At 38.1% G+C, this 16,071-nt stretch overlaps 1 protein-coding gene across 1 annotated transcript; it reads right to left on the bottom strand.

Annotated features, from left to right (window-relative positions):
- Positions 1-223: 223 nt before the first annotated feature.
- On the bottom strand, positions 224-15,761 carry LOC126707660 (ATP-dependent Clp protease proteolytic subunit-related protein 1, chloroplastic). The gene is made up of 9 exons (XM_050407432.1): positions 15,460-15,761; positions 14,083-14,198; positions 13,713-13,916; positions 13,519-13,623; positions 13,302-13,364; positions 12,994-13,105; positions 937-998; positions 669-851; positions 224-585 (listed from the first exon to the last, which is right to left on the bottom strand). Exons 1-9 carry the CDS (start codon positions 15,695-15,697, stop codon positions 502-504), a joined length of 1,167 nt encoding a protein of 388 aa, XP_050263389.1. The 5' UTR covers positions 15,698-15,761; the 3' UTR covers positions 224-501.
- Between the last annotated feature and the right edge of the window lie 310 nt (positions 15,762-16,071).

The raw sequence follows: 16,071 nt of genomic DNA, 5'->3' as shown, positions 1-16,071 counted from the left end.
TGCTCTATTTGTTTTCTCTGATGTTGCAATAGTGAGACTTGAGAGTTCCGTATCAGCAAGCTTAAGATGCTTTGGTTTATGTTGTTAGGTTTTAATTAAAGGCAGATAGTTCTTCCCTGCTGTTTTGTTATCCTCGCCTGTCTGTTTTATAAAGCCAACAACAACAAATTCTATGTCCAAGAATATTAAAAATAGCACCTAAAAAATTTGGCAACTGCAGAAGTCACTATAACATACGTAGCATATATACAAAAACAAAAAGCCAAAATTTATTCTTAATGTCTTTAGGTTAGGCAGGTGATTAAACATTATACATTCTCCAAGATACCATGTATGAATAGGTACTGAAGAAGCTCCCTACAGTCACAAAAGGGGATTTATATCATTCCCACGCCATGACTATATGTTCAACTGAATCCCCAACATAACCACCTCCAAGGCTTTGGATACCAGCATAAATCTATCTTGTCGGACGTTTATGCTACTGCAATTGCGCTCTAATTACCTAAATCCTGGAGCTGCTAGTGGACCAGCTCCTGGTGATCCTCTCATAGCTCTTGATTTAGCAAGCAACTCATCATAATTCTGAGCAGAGAAATTATAATTAGAACTGACATGGGGCTTGAATCTTTAAAAGAACGCAGAAACAAAGAAGAATGGAACATTACCCTTTTCTCAAATGCACTATCCTCTTTATTGATTATCTTGTCTGCAAGGCCGTACTCTATGGCTTCCTGTGCTTGGAGATATTTGGGTCGCTGGGTGTCTTTAGCAATTTCTTCTTTGGGTTTCCCAGTTCCTTTTGCTAATAGCTCAATGTAGGTTTCAGTATTTGCATCTAGTTCTTTGGCCTGAAAGAAGTTTGTCACTGAAGTGCATATATATATATATATATAGAGAGAGAGAGAGAGAGAGAGAGAGGGCAAGAGCAAGTACCTTGATCCACATATCTACGGCAGCCCCGCTTGATCTGTTGACTTTTGGCAGATATAATTTTGCTGTAATAAAGAAGTGAGAGGGACATTCAAAAGAAGAATTGGAGCTTAAATGTATACTATATTGTGGGCACATACCAAACATAAGGGCAACAGTTTCAAGTACATAAGTCAATCAGCAGGCTGCAAAGTTGTACATAATAACAAACAAACCATAGTCCTTTTTATTGGTAATTTACATATGTACCCAATGGGTCTTGAACTCATAACCTCACCCTCCATACAAACTACAATTTGACACAAGAAGTTCTCATCTCATAATGGATTTTAACATAAATTGAAACTGGTGAGACATTACAAGATTTAAAATAAATAAATAAAATTGAAAAATGGTAAAAAGATTCTTCTGGAGGGAAACAGGTTTGGAAAAGGCCTCAAACATGTAGTAACTTAATCTGAGCAAAGCAGATATATTTTACAAAATGGATGTGAAGCAACCAAATACGTGACTCTTTATTTCTGTAAGAATAAAATTCATAAAATCGCAAAGGAGTGCAACTCAAGTACATAGGAAGTATTCAAGAGATAAATACATGACAGATTAAGTAAGGATTGTTCTATCTGAATTCTGGTTTCCTTGTTTCTGATGATGATAATGTCAAATTGATAATAGCAATAACACTAAAAATAATAAGAACAGAATCTAATTTTTCAAGAATGAATGGAATAATCAACTTTGTATTTTTTGAAAAAAGGGTGATAATGACATATCCATCATTAGCTAGATAGAGGTGTACAGTAGCAATCTTAATTAATTAAACCCCATTTGTGCAAAATGGTATGTGAATCTTGAGTAAGATAGGATGTGGGGGAATTTTTATTTTCTCATCATCTCCTTTTTTTTTTTTGGGGGGGGGGGGGGGGGGGGGGGGCACTGCGCTAAGATTCTTTTTTTTTTTTTTAGAGTAACCCTTCGGTTTCCAGGATTGCAATTTCTAATTCAAGCAAAAATCAGATTTCCTTCACTTGTAAGTGAAAAATCTTGTTCATAGTTTAGGCAGAAATATTATGAAGCCTTACATTAGTTGATTCACAACATAAACACCACTTTTGGCCCTTAAAGTTTGTCCTATTTTCGAAATTGATTCTTAAAGTTTCAAAAGCATAAATCAAATCATTCAAGTTCATAAAATGATCAATTTTGTTAATTTGGATACTAATGCGTTACATAATTAGGGACATTTATAATAAAAAGGTCTATGTGCCTTAAAAATTGCTCGCAGGCAGTCCAGGTAGTTTAAAAGTGCATGTGACCACCATGATTGCTCACCATCTCCACGTGGCATTGACGAGGAATTTAAAAAAAAAAAAAAAATACAAAATAAGATTTTCCAATTACTAAACATGAATTTACAATTTTTTTTTCCCTATTCCATGTTTGGCTTGAAGAAATAATGTTAGGAAAGTACAAAGAAAGGGTGGAAAAATATTTGAGCAGTCATTTTACAAACTTTTAAATCCCTAGGGACCAAATTGGAAAATGGAGCAAACTATAAGGATCAAACGGGATTATTTTACACACTTTTAAGGATTTCATTGCTGCTTTTGTTATGCATATGCATTATTGATAGGGACAAAATACAATTTTCATTGCAATTACCCTCACATACAAAAAATATTTGAGTGAAGGTAATTCATTTTAACTCTAGTAACACACTTCCCAGTGATAACATGGTTTCAAAGCATAATGTGGCAGAGAGTGAAGAAAAAAGGGTATCCAAGAAGCTAAATTCAAGGCTTATGATATATTATATAGCAAATTGGGGATGAAGGATGGAGCAAAGAATATATATAAAAACTTGTTAAGACAATAAATAAATTGTGTCAAGTGCATCAAAGATGAAGATCACGTAATGTTAATAAAGGAAGAGGAGATTACAGAGAAATGAGAAAATTATTTTGATGGATTTTATAATGAAAGTGATACATGAGATTGGAGTGAATTGAGTAAATCAACTGAGGATAGAAACCGTTGCCCATTAGGATTGTGCACAGGTTGGGTGGGTTGAGGCCTGTATATCTAACCAATTTGCTACTGACTCGTCGAGTTGGGTGGGTTTGCAAATTTATACAAAATGCATCTACTTAAATTAGGCCTTCTCTAATTGTGCCATAAAATAAAGCATTTTAGTTGTCCTTTTAATAGGTATTATTTCTCTTCTTAAAAAAAAATTAATTATTATTTATAATAACTCTTCGTTCTCTCAAATTAAAGGGAAAGAAAAAAAATTGTTGTAGGTGGGGGTCGTTTCTTAACGGGTTAAAAAATTCTAACCCACAGATCAAACTGACTCGCTAATTTGAAGGTTAGAACCACCTAACCTGCACCAACTCACATAATAAACCCGCATGAGTCACAGCAGGTCAGGAAGGTGAGCAGGTCAAGTTGAATTGTTGGACAGCCCTAGAAACCATTTTTCTTCTTCAAAGTATTAGAATAACCGATATAGAGGATGCACTGTTGAGGAGGATGGAAACAAGAAAAGTCGTGGGACCTGATAAATTTTTTATTGAAGTTTGGAAATGCTTGGGTGTATGTTTTTTTTTTTTTGATAGGTAAGAAAAAATATATTCAAAAAACTGCTAGATGCCAAATAGCACCAGCATAACAAAAGTACAAAAAAAGAAAAGCAGAAAACAAAAACAAAAAACAATAATTACAAAGAAAGAGAGCTAAGGAAAAGAGGAAGAGAGTCACTAGATGTGAGTCCCCAAGCCCTAGCCCAGTCAAACAGGGAACTAGAAAAGAGAGCAAGCATTTGGTCCTCAGATCTATCCAAATCCTCAAACGTCCGCCGATTGCGTTCCTTCCAAATACACCACATCAAACACAACGGAACTAAGTTCCAAATGTAAGATGAATGCTTTCCCAACCAATTCCACCAACTAAAAAGAAAATCTGACACCGTACATGAGAGGACCCATGAAATCCCAAAAATCCAAAAAACAAAACACCACAGCCGATAAGCCTTTCCACAATGTAACAACAAATGATCCACTGTCTCACCACAGCAACGACACATAATACACCAGTCAACAAAATCAAAGCCTCTAAACCGTAAGTTATCACCCGTGAGGATCCTATCCCATGCGGCTGTCCAAACAAAAAAAGAGACACGCCAGGGAGCCTTAACCTTCCAAATACCTTTCCATGGAAAAACGACGGAAGAAGAGCCATGTAACTTATGATAAAATGAGTGGATATCAAAATCCCCATTTTTTGTCAACTTCCATCTCAACTGATCACCATCAGTCCTTGAAGGTAAATTGGCTGCCAAGAGCCGGAGGAAATCAACCACCACATCTACCTCCCAATCATTAGGACCTCGATTGAAACGAACATCCCTAGTTCTCCCATCCCCTGCTCCTTGACATATCAAAGATGATTCTATAGAAGCCTCTCTATTTGTAGCAAGATTGTACAAGATTGGAAAAGCCAGTTGGAGAGAAAGATCTCCACACCACCTATCTGTCCAAAATTTCACTCTATCCCCCACCCCAACCTTATACTGGACATTTTTGTTGAAAATTTCCCAACCTTTCCTGATACTTCTCCACAAACCGCAACCATGAGCACCCCTTCCCAACTTAGAGGTCCACCCCCCCCCCCCCCCCCAATCTTCCCCAAATTTCAAAGGTACTACCCTCCTCCAAAGCCTATTCTCCTCGATCCCAAAACGCCAGAGCCACTTTCCTAGCAAGGCTTTATTGAAAGTGGTTAATTTTCTAATACCCAGGCCACCATAAGCAATAGGCAAAAATACCTTATCCCATCCCAATAAATGAGTCTTAGGGTCTCCCCACAGGAAATCCCTTTGGAGCTTCTCAATTTTGTTTGCCACATGTGTAGGGATGATGAATAGAGATAAAAAATATGTGGTAAGGCTAGATAGTGTGCTTTTAAGCAATGTCAACCTACCTCCTTTCGACAAATACAACTTCTTCCACCCAGCTAGCCTCTGATCGACTTTTTCCAAAATAGGGTTCCAAATAGAGGGGGACTTATGGGACGCCCCCAGCGGCATACGAAGATAAGTCATTGGCAAAGCCCCAACCCTACAACCCAATATCTCTGCCAAAGCATGCACATTATTTACCTCCCCTATAGGAACCATTTCACTTTTAACTACATTAACCTTTAAACCAGTCACAGCCTGAAAACAAAGTAACAGCAATCAAACATAAAGGACTTGCTCCACCTCTGCATCACAAAACAATATAGTATCATCTGCAAACAACAAATGTGAAACATTTTCCCCTCTGCCCCTCCTGCCATCCGCCCTAAAACCACTAAGCAAACCTACCCTCTCCATTCTCTTCACCATCCTACTAAACACCTCCATAATAACTAAAAATAATAAGGGAGACAACGGATCCCCTTGTCTCAAACCTCTAGAGCTACCAAAGAAGTCAGCTGGGGTCCCATTTACCAACACAGAAAACTGCACTGTAGAGATACAGGTTCGAATCCAGCTAAACCATTTCTCCCCAAAGCCCATTTTCTTCAACAACATCAGAAGTGCCTCCCAATTCGCATTGTCATAAGCTTTCTCAATATCTAACTTACAAATCACTCCTGGAATCTTACTCTTCATTCTGCTATCAACACACTCATTGGCAATGAGAACTGAATCAAGGATCTGCTTACCTCCCACAAAACTATTCTGAGATTCAGATATCAGTTGATCTAACACCACTTTCAATCTATTGGCCAAAACCTTGGCCAAGATTTTATATAAACTCCCCACCAAACTGATAGGTCTGAAATCATGAATGTTAGAGGCATCATTCTTCTTGGGAATCAAAACTATAAAGGTAGCATTAAGAGATTTCTCAAACTTACAGTGTTGATAGAACTCTTCAAAGACTGCTAAAACATCTCTTTCTACTACTCTCCAGCAATGATGGAAAAAGGCCATAGAGAAGCCATCTGGACCTGGAGCTTTATCCCCTTCCATACCTCTGACCATTGATAAAATTTCTTCCTTTTCAAATCTCCTCTCCAACCAGCCCCTTTCCAACTCCCCTATTTGATCAAACTCCAGTTCTTCCACAAAAGGTCTCCACTCCTCAGACTCCTGATACAGAGTTTTGTAAAATTGAGCTACCTGAGCAACCACTGCTGCTCCTTCCTCATAAATCACGCCATCCACTTCTAAGAAATTCAGATGGTTGTACCTTCTATGAGAATTGGCCATCTTGTGAAAAAACTTAGTATTATTATCACCCTCCTTAATGCATAACAACCTCGATTTTTGTCTCCAGGAGATCTCCTCTAGAGAAATAAGATGCTCTAACGGCGATCTCACTTCATTTTTCTCATTTCTCTCCGTCTCAGTGAGTCCAAGAACCCCCTCCTTAGCATCTAACAACTCTAAAGCCCCCAATAAGTCTTTCTTCCTATGCCCAACATTGCCAAACTCTTGGTGATTCCACTGAATAATGTCTTCTTTCAAAGCTTTCAATTTTTTAGCAAACACATAATTGGGTGTACCCGAAAAAGAATGGCGATTCCACCATGAGTCCACTCTATCAACAAACCCGTTTGACTTCAACCACATATTTTCAAACCGGAAGGGACTTTTTCCCCTCGCCATACCCCCTGCCTCCAGGAGAATTGGGAAATGATTTGAAACTGGTCGTGGTAGAATCCGTTAGGTCACATCCGGAAAGTGATGCTCCCAGTCATGTGACACTAGAGCCCTATCGATCCTAGACATGGATGGTTGGTCAGTACCATTAGACCATGTATAACTCCCTCCCTCCAACGGCAAATCTATCAAGTTTAAATCTTCAATAAACTCAGAAAATTTTTCCATAGCCGAAGTAAGCCTAGACCCATCCCTTCGTTCACTAGGAAAACAAACAATATTAAAATCCCCAAAACAACACTAGGGAACATTCCAATACTGCTGAATACCCACCAACTCATCCCACAAATCGCCCCTCAAATTGTTATCATTTGGGCCATACACCCCAGAGCATGCCCAACTAAAACCATCCTCCACACCTTTCCACTGAACTGACACCGAAAACGAGCCCACCAGAACTTCCAACTTTTCTAAAACCCTCCTATCCCACATAATCAAGACCCCACCAGCCGTCTGATCAGCATCTAAAGCCACCAAATCCACATACAAACACAACCCCAAATACTGCAAATCAGCTGCCTATCTATGCCAGCAAGCTTTGTTTCTTGAAGCCATACAACATCACACTTCCACTCACGTAATAAGTTCCTCACAACCAATCGTTTCTGGGAATCATTCAAACCTCTAACATTCTATGAAACCATTTTTAGCTTCATAAAGACTTTTATGGCCCCACTACTGTCTCTACCACACTTCCACCACACTATCTCCCATCATAGTTAACCGTTGAAATTAAATTTCTCAACTCTCTTATCCCTTTACCCATGGAAGATGCTACTTTTTGGTTAGCAGCTGCTTTCTTCCGCTGCTGGTTAATAACCTCCATCGCCCTTTCTAGCCTTTGAAGATAAGCAATACACAACTTTTCATGACGATTAACAGAAAGCCCAATCACTCTACTAAAACCTGGGATTTTGTTCTTCACCCATTTAGAGACATCCAACGTGCCACCAATATCTAGCACCTCAGAATCATTGTGCACATCCATTGACAAAGCCATCCCCGGAGGAATAACAGTCAACAGTGGATCACAAATTGCCAGACTCTCCTCCTCATCCAAAACCACTACTGGGAGAGCCACTCCCTCCATTGTTGAGGTATCCAAAACAGATAGGCCACACTCACTACCAACATTAACCCCTCTATTGACACCAAACTCCACAAAACCCGCAGCCAATAGTCTCTTAAGGATATTTGCTAAGAAAATACCTTTCAAGAGTTGTGAATTGACCATGACGGTCTTGCCCAGACCCTGCGTGAAGTCAACTGAGTTGAACCCATCTGTAGAGCACCCATTTGCTCCCATCTGAGCCACCTCGTGACTGTTAGAGAAAAACCCAGCAGAGAAAAAGTGATTAACGGCCATTGGAGCCACCACACGACCGTCGTAGCTGGTTCCAAGCTCCAACCCATCCACCGTGGTGATGTTGGAGCTTTTCCTCTCAAGCCCGCTGTTAAAACCCACCGTCGGCCTCGCCATGAGACCATCAGAGTTGTACCCAGCCCCAATCCCGGCCACCGTGAGGCTGTTGGAGCTGATACCATCACACCTGCTACAACCAACGAGCAATGGAAGCTCTACTTGTCGCTTAGGCACCTTGAGAATGGACCTTAATGCCATGGGCTTGTCTGAAGGAGGTAATAAAGGTAACTTCAAGTGGGCCAGGGGTGTTGGGCTAGTCAAAGAAGAGGACTCACCCAATTCATAAACACTTGGGCCCGAGAAGCAGAATTTATTAGACTGAAAAGAGCCCAGACCAGTTTGGGTCACCGTGGGACACAAACATTGATCTCCTGACCCACTGGAAGGACCCACCACAGCCTTACTCAGATTCCTAAAGCCCCATTTAGAATACCTCCAACTACCTTTATTAGAAATCCCTACATCACACCTAAAATGGGCTGAGCCTATCACAGGATTTTTATGCACCCGTGACCCACTAGGAGGACCCACCATGTGTTCCTTCTGACTCCTTATGACCCATTTAGAAGGCCTCAGTATATCTTTATAAGAATTCCATGCTACACGTCTCTTACCTTCCTCATTCACCTCTATTGTCAGGCCTTCTCTTGTCCAGTGAGCATTCCTCAGTTCACAATCTTTTCCAAAAACAGAATCATTCACCTTTGATTTGAATTTCAACGGAAAGCTCCTTTTATTACCTACCGGATTTGTTTCCCCTAAATTAAATTCCACATCATTGTGCTGAGGGCCCAAAACTCTTCCTCCTAGAGTCATCGGACCTATTAAGTTCACCGGCGTTTTGCTCAACCTCCTCTGATCAATGACTGGGTTCTGCTTCTCCCCCATATTATTTCTGCCCCTGTCCTGCACTTGATGCCCACGCACCGTATCAGCAAAAGTTTTAAAAGGTTGAACCCCTGATTTAACCTTATGAGACTGAGCTACAAATTTTGACTGACCAAATCCACCATTCACATAGTTTTCAGGTTCCAACATCTTCCTTAACTCTAACCCAAAAGCCCTCCATCCATTCTTAGCTCTGCCTTTTGGAATAATAATGGACCTCCGAGACCCGCCAACTTTAAGTTCAGACAAAAGAAGGAACAAGCCAAAGGAGTTGGAGCTCCGTTGGAGGGTGTAGGCCACATCCCCTTCCCTAAACGTATAAAAAAACTTCGGACTAATCCCAACAACAATCTGTTCTGTACTCTTCAGCAGCCACTGTGCTGCATTCTTACCCATGAAGACCGACTTCATGAAGTACCTACTCCGTTCAAAAATCTTGACAGAAAAATACCGTCCCCCTTCCTCTACCACCACAGTTGAAAAAATTTGGATTCAATACAAAAACAGCGAGAACCACCCATAACAGAAAGATAGAGAGAAGAAAACTGTAATCTGGCTAATTTGAGGTAGCCGGGCCTCAGAGGAACCAGAAAATGGCTTTCCTATTAGTTTAAGCTTCACGAGCTCTAGATTCCTTGGCAATGCATCATAGACATAAAAGGGGGATTAATAGGACAAATGCACTTTCCAATTCACTAAACAGCACCAGATATACTTCTGCAATTGGAAAGAAGAGACTGCTTCCAGCTTTGTAAAGGTCACAAGAGTCCCCCAATTTCTTTTTATAAGTGGTTATTGGAGCCCCACATTACCAATCAAAGAATCCAATCAACTATCTCAGTTACTTTTCATTCTTATTTGGGTGTATGTTGGTTGACAAACGTTTACAATAAGATTGTGTGATGAGAATCACAAAGCATTCAAGGATCCATTGCATGTTCCAGTTGGGCCTATTACTAAAGCAAGATCCAAGAAGATCAAAGAAGCACTTAATGGGTTGATTCTAACGCAGGACATTCCAAGCTTGGCCCAAAGGAAGATGAAGGTGTAATAAATTTAATCCAAGCTATTGAGGGCTGATCTGCTTTGATTGGGCGTGATTTATGGCGTGGATTAATGGCTGATTGACTTTCCAGCCTCATATTAGTTAATAGCCATATTTCCTATTCTGGAACTTATTATTTTAGACCAAATCTACCTTAATTTTAGGTTTTTATTATTTAGAACGTTTTTTAGCTTTTTTCCTATTTTGAATATGCTAATTTCAAACCAAATCAACTTTTATTTAGGGTTTTATTATTTACTACGTTTTTCATATTTTCTATTTTTCAGTCATGCCTTATAAGTAGCATGCACTCATTGTAATAGAGAATTATTGAATAAAAATCAGAAAATGTGAGGCTTTGCTTTTCTTTTGATTCTTCAAGAACTGTGAACTTATCAGGGATTCTTCCTTGTGGCGTTCAAACTTTATACCTTAGGTTCGTAATTCAATTATAATCATTGAGTCAAGGTGTTACTTATACCTTTGGTTCGTGTTTCACTTATAAACGTTGGGTCAGGGTTTTCTATCAAAATCTGAATTTTAGCTTTCTTGGGCAAGTATTCCAATATTTTTGTTGGGTCTCAAAGCGTGTCTATTGAGGTTCGCATCATTGTGTTAACAAAATGCATAGGAATAGAGAAGCACTAGATTAATCTTTATATATATGTGTGTGTGTGTGTGTAAGAAGCACTCTAATATCTATTTAAGGGAGATATTCAAAACTATGCAATTACCATGGAATTAAGCTTATGAGTCACACTATGACACTTTGGGAGAGAGTGGCTGCATATAGGTTAAGACATGAAACAACAACATCGGGGAATCAATTTGGTTTTATGCTGAGTTGACCAAACATGGAAGCTATTTTCTTAGACATGTAAGATCTCCAAATGGTTTTATTGACCTAGCAAAAACATACGACAAGGTACCTAAAATTTTATATGATAGGTGTTAGAGGGGGGAAAAACCCTCTAAATTATATTAAGTTGATTAAAGATATATATGACAAAGCTATAGCTATTGTGAGAACAAATGGAAGCATCACAGGCGGGTTTTCAAGCTTATAAGCGGGTTTTCTGGCATTATAAGCTTGCATTGAGGATCAACATTACATCCATATCTCTTTGCACTACCATTAGAAGAGATATAGTTCGATTCAAGATGAATTACTTTGGTGTATGCTTTTTTGTAGATGATATAGTTTTGATGAATGAAACTAGACATGGAGTTTTATCAATATATACCCCCCTAGACATGGATTTAATCTCAAATTAAAAATTTGGAGAGAGTCTCTAAAGTCTAAAAGCTTTCAGCTTAGTAAAACAAAATAGTTCAAAAAGGAATGAAAGTATGGTAAGAGTAGAAACAAAGATGCAAGGGTTGTAAAATTTGATGGTTAAGAGATACCAACAAGTGACAATTTTTGATATCTCAGATCAATAATTCAGAAGGATAGAGAGATTGAAGAGGATTTGAATCATAGGATAAGAGTAGGGTGTATGAAGTAGACAAGCACGTTGGGAGTATTGTGTGACCATAGATAACAATCAAGTTAAAGGAAAATATTCCTAAGATTTCCATAAGACTAACTATCCTCTATGATAACAAATGTTAAGGCTGTTAAGAAACATGTTCATAAAATGAAAATAAGTGTAGCTGAATTTAGAATGTTAAGATGACTAAGTGAAAATGCAAGGAAAAATAGGATTTGAAATGAGGAAATTTAGTTAAAGATAGAGATGACCCCCTATTGATGAAAAGAGTAGGGAGAGACGTTTGAGATGGCTAGGTCATGTACAAAAGAGAGTGATTATTGCAACATTGAGCATGGGTGAGTTGATTCAAGTCGAGGGGAATGAAAAAAGGTAAAGGAGATGTAAAATCATTAATAGAAGCAGTAAAAAAGGACATGTCAGTTAAGCAGGTAATGGAGGATATGACTTCAATTAAAATAGAGTGGCGGATAATAATATGTGGCCAACGTTAATTAGTCATGTTGAGAATCCACACCCAACCCTTAAATTTTGAGATTAAAGCTTGATTGTTGTAATTGTTTTTTTTTTTTTTAATATTAAAATTGAGTGACACAAGCATTTTGTAATACCTGCCAAGAATTTTGTGAGTTAGATAATGGTAAGAGTAACATTGAATCGTGTTCAAACAAGAATTGAGTTGACACAATTTTTTTAGGAACAAAATGAAGTCAGTCCTAAAAGTTGAGGACCAAAAAGTGATTTTTGTCTAAAAAGAAATAAGCCTTTTAAAACCAAACGAATTGTAAATCAGCTCAACAACATGGATTAGGATCCTCCCATTTCAAAGGATCCATTTCATGATCAAGATCTTCTTTTCAAGAATCTTAAAGTGTGCATAGTGCCATGTCATTTAAAATCTCACCATATAAAGAATGATAGTTGATTTTAAATGACATGCCAAGAGGCTTGTAGCTCAATTGACACCTTTTGGTGTTTCCAATGGAGACTTTAAGGTTCAAATCCCCCCTCCCCGACTATTGATTTTTTTTTTAAAAATAAAAAAAAACCTTAAATTTTTACTGCAAAATGGACCCTTTTAGTTTTTTGGGATTTGTCCTGAATGGCTATTTGGTGGCCGAACCTACTGCTTCAAAGTACAGTATATTACAAGTTAACAACTGAGTGGTAAACCACTGTAATAAAGAACCCCCTTCTATAACATTGAAAGCAGAGATCCTAGGTTTTCTGGAAGTTCTCCCAACCAAAGGAAAACAGACTTAAAAGAAAAACTGAAAGTCATTTTGTAAATTGTAAAAGACACAGCTGGAAAATTGTGAAATGGCTAGCTCTACACTATGCTTCAGTTAAAGTTGATTCCTAAGTTATTTCTTTTTTGACTGTGAATATAGTGCAGTGATACAAACACAGCATCCTCCTTATAGCTTACAGAGGTGCAGAACAATTGCAAAAAGCAGTTATTCTAATCTTTTGAATTTTAGAGGGAAGTGAATCGTACTGGAGGAATTTGGCTGCATAGCACGATAACCCTTTGCTCCAAGTGATAGAAGCATTGCTGCTTGACCATATGCCATGCCACAATTTATGGTATAGACTTCTGATTTGACATACTTCAGGAGGATAAAGAAAGACATGAACAAGTTAAAGAAAGTAGGTTAGGTAGGCAAATAAATAAAAAATGATAACCAAACCAAATAACATATGAAGAAAATCTGGCCATCACTGTGGGCCTGTTTGACCACCATTATATTGCATCACAATAGTCATTTATGCAAACAATCACATGAAGTTGATGATAATACTTACAGCCATCATGTCAGCTATGGCATATGCCTCAGTTTCAGATCCGACAGTCTCATTCTTCTCATTCTAAATGGCAAAAGGAAACAAGATGAATTAGATACACTAGTTTTGATAACAAATGTGATTCAAAGTTTCAGACCTTATAAATATTATTTAACAATAAAAAATTTCAAAATCAGGAAAAAGCAGGACAAATAAAACATAAGATTCCACTGCCAACCTGTGTTCCGGATGAGTTTATGTATAGATATATAGGCTTTGAAGGGTTATCATAATCCAACCACATAAATTGAGCAACAAGGAGCTCAGTTACTGATGGTACAATCTGCAAAAAGCAGACAGGAAACGATCAAGATGGGTCAGATCAAATGGAAAGAACATGTCAGCCCAATGAGATTTAGTATAGTGGCTTACTGGCATGCCCAGATAGCATATACGAGCATCTAAGAGCAAAGAAGGCAAATCAGGAGGAGCACTTCTAGGTCTGCCATATCCTCTGGCTCCTCCACGATAAGTGCCCGCGCTCATACTATATTTTGGAGGACCCTTTTCGCCCATGCCTGATGTACTCCACATGCCCCCATGATCCAAATAGTTCCTGGCTGACGAGATGCTTTCCTGTCAGGAGATGTCAAAAGATAAGAACCCACTGGGATAACTGAATTGGCAGCAACAAGATTTAAATTCTAAGGAAACCAACTTCCAACAAGAATAATAAGTAATGGGTTTTCTTTACTATTATAACACCCTAGACAATATCAAGGAGTAGGTAAGTGAGAAGAACCTCTGTAACTCTTTCTGACTGCCGTCGGATAGGATTATCTTCTGTCATGAAAATTTCCATTTGTGAAGCAGTAAGACCATAAAACTGTTTGGGTATATTCTTGTAATTGTCCATCACTGTCAAAGGAAATATGGAGGTAAAGGTAAGTAAAATTATTTTGTTTTGGGCTGAAACTCAAATTTAAAAAGCAGCTTTTCAGAAAGTGTAGCCTTTTCACTTCAGTAAGCAATCTCTTACAATATATGTTGCAAACAATGACAATGAATATATATATTCATAAGTAATAAGTTTTATTGATATAAAAAAGGAACACCCTAGCACTAGGTAACAATGAACATAGATTTGACATGATACAGATGAACACACCAGCAAGAAATGAAAATACAATTATACCAATATAACCAAGTATTTTACTCTCGTGAACACTAAGCATGCATTTAGCATCACCATTCCGTGTCTCAAATATGGAGTCCTATTTTAATATAAACAGACAAATCGCTATGCATTTTCCTAATGCTTTTGATTCCAAGCTGTTGAATGAATCCCCAAAATTTAAGGCACTCTTCAGAGAGCTGTCATATGTGGCTTACTTTCTTGTTGCATATAAAAAATGTCAAAGGGTCATGTACCCTGTCCAATTATCGTGGGGGTCTTAAAACAAAGAATAAAACTTTCACTCTACAGCGACACATTAAATAAACTCCCCTAAGATCCATCATTCCCTCCCCTCTCCAAATCACCTGTGGAAATGATGTAAGTGCCACTCATAAAGCCACCAAAAGTTTCTAATAAATGCATGAAACGTACATACATCTAGGCTGTTAACATTTCCTCCAATCGAACAGCTGGATAACTAAAACATAATTGTAAGTCCAATTATTTCATACTATTTTATGAAACCTTTCATTCTAATTATAAGCACTCCAATTTATCTCTTTTAACTTAAAACAAAACCTGAAGTTGTTAGGCTATTCAATTATCCTAATGCTATCTAAATATGACAGTACATATGCATATTTTGTTAGTTATAACAGAAACAATCAGCAAGAAAACTAACCCCTCTATTGGTTACTGAGGAAAGCTTTTTCACATCTATGTTTCTAAGAAATAAAGCCAAATAAAATGAATTACAAAACCCATTTTGTAGTTTCACATCTCAAGCAATCAATCAAGAGTCTAAGATTCTCATTTCCTTCCACAGCTTTTCTCTCCCAAACCCAAAACAAAAAAGCCCACTAATCTTCCATTAAAATGACCTTTAATCAATCCCAAAACCAAAAAAAAAAAAATGTAAATTGAAATGAACAGTGGCAAAATAGTATAGCTAAGAAGGGTGGGTGTGTTTGAAGATTGAAAAAGAGAGAGAAAGAAACTCACATCCATCTTTGAGATTTTCTTCCCTGAACTTCTTGGGAATGTGGTCCAGAGACTGGGCAAATGGGGACCTGAAGCACCTTCTAGTTATGGTCCTTCTGAAAGAAGAAGGAGAAGGGAAAGCAGAGAAGAGCTTTGTGCCTTGAAGGAAAGGGGAGGGACCCACTTGGCCGAATGCTCGAAAATCATCGATGGTGGACGAGGGTGGAGCTGAGAGTGGAGAGAGAAACGATGTAGCCATAGAGAGAGTTGAGGGTTTGTTTGGTGCAGAGGAATGGATGGGTATGCTTTCGTGACACCGTGTGGCATAGAATAGAAGTTGTCCACGACAACCCATGGGTTAATGGGCTTGGGTCTTCGTTTTGGTGACTGGATTTACATCCACAAAAAATAATTTTTTTTTTTTTTTTTTTTTTTTTTTTTTCAAATAACCTTACTCTACTAACAATTTCGTTAGTTGCCCGATTTTGAAAGAAAGTGGGAAATTAACATCTCGAGTTTTAGAAACTCGAAATCAGTCTAAAACTCGAGTTTCTAATGCTCGGTTTTGGGGTTTTTCATAAAATGACGTGGACAAAGTTTTCCACGTGAATATTGAGTTTATAAAACTTGCTT

This window comes from Quercus robur, chromosome 11 (genome assembly GCF_932294415.1).
Source record: "Quercus robur chromosome 11, dhQueRobu3.1, whole genome shotgun sequence".
Lineage (NCBI taxonomy): Eukaryota > Viridiplantae > Streptophyta > Magnoliopsida > Fagales > Fagaceae > Quercus > Quercus robur.
This window is presented reverse-complemented; position numbering and strand designations above follow the sequence as displayed.

Coding starts and splice junctions, on each gene's coding strand:
- LOC126707660 (XM_050407432.1), bottom strand. CDS start 15,697: ATGGCTACATCGTTTCTCTCTCCACTCTCAGCTCCACCCTCGTCCACC. Junction 14,199..15,459: donor AGAAAATCTCAAAGATGGAT/GTGAGTTTCTTT, acceptor TTCCTTTGACAG/TGATGGACAATTACAAGAAT. Junction 586..668: donor ATAGTGCATTTGAGAAAAGG/GTAATGTTCCAT, acceptor TTCTCTGCTCAG/AATTATGATGAGTTGCTTGC.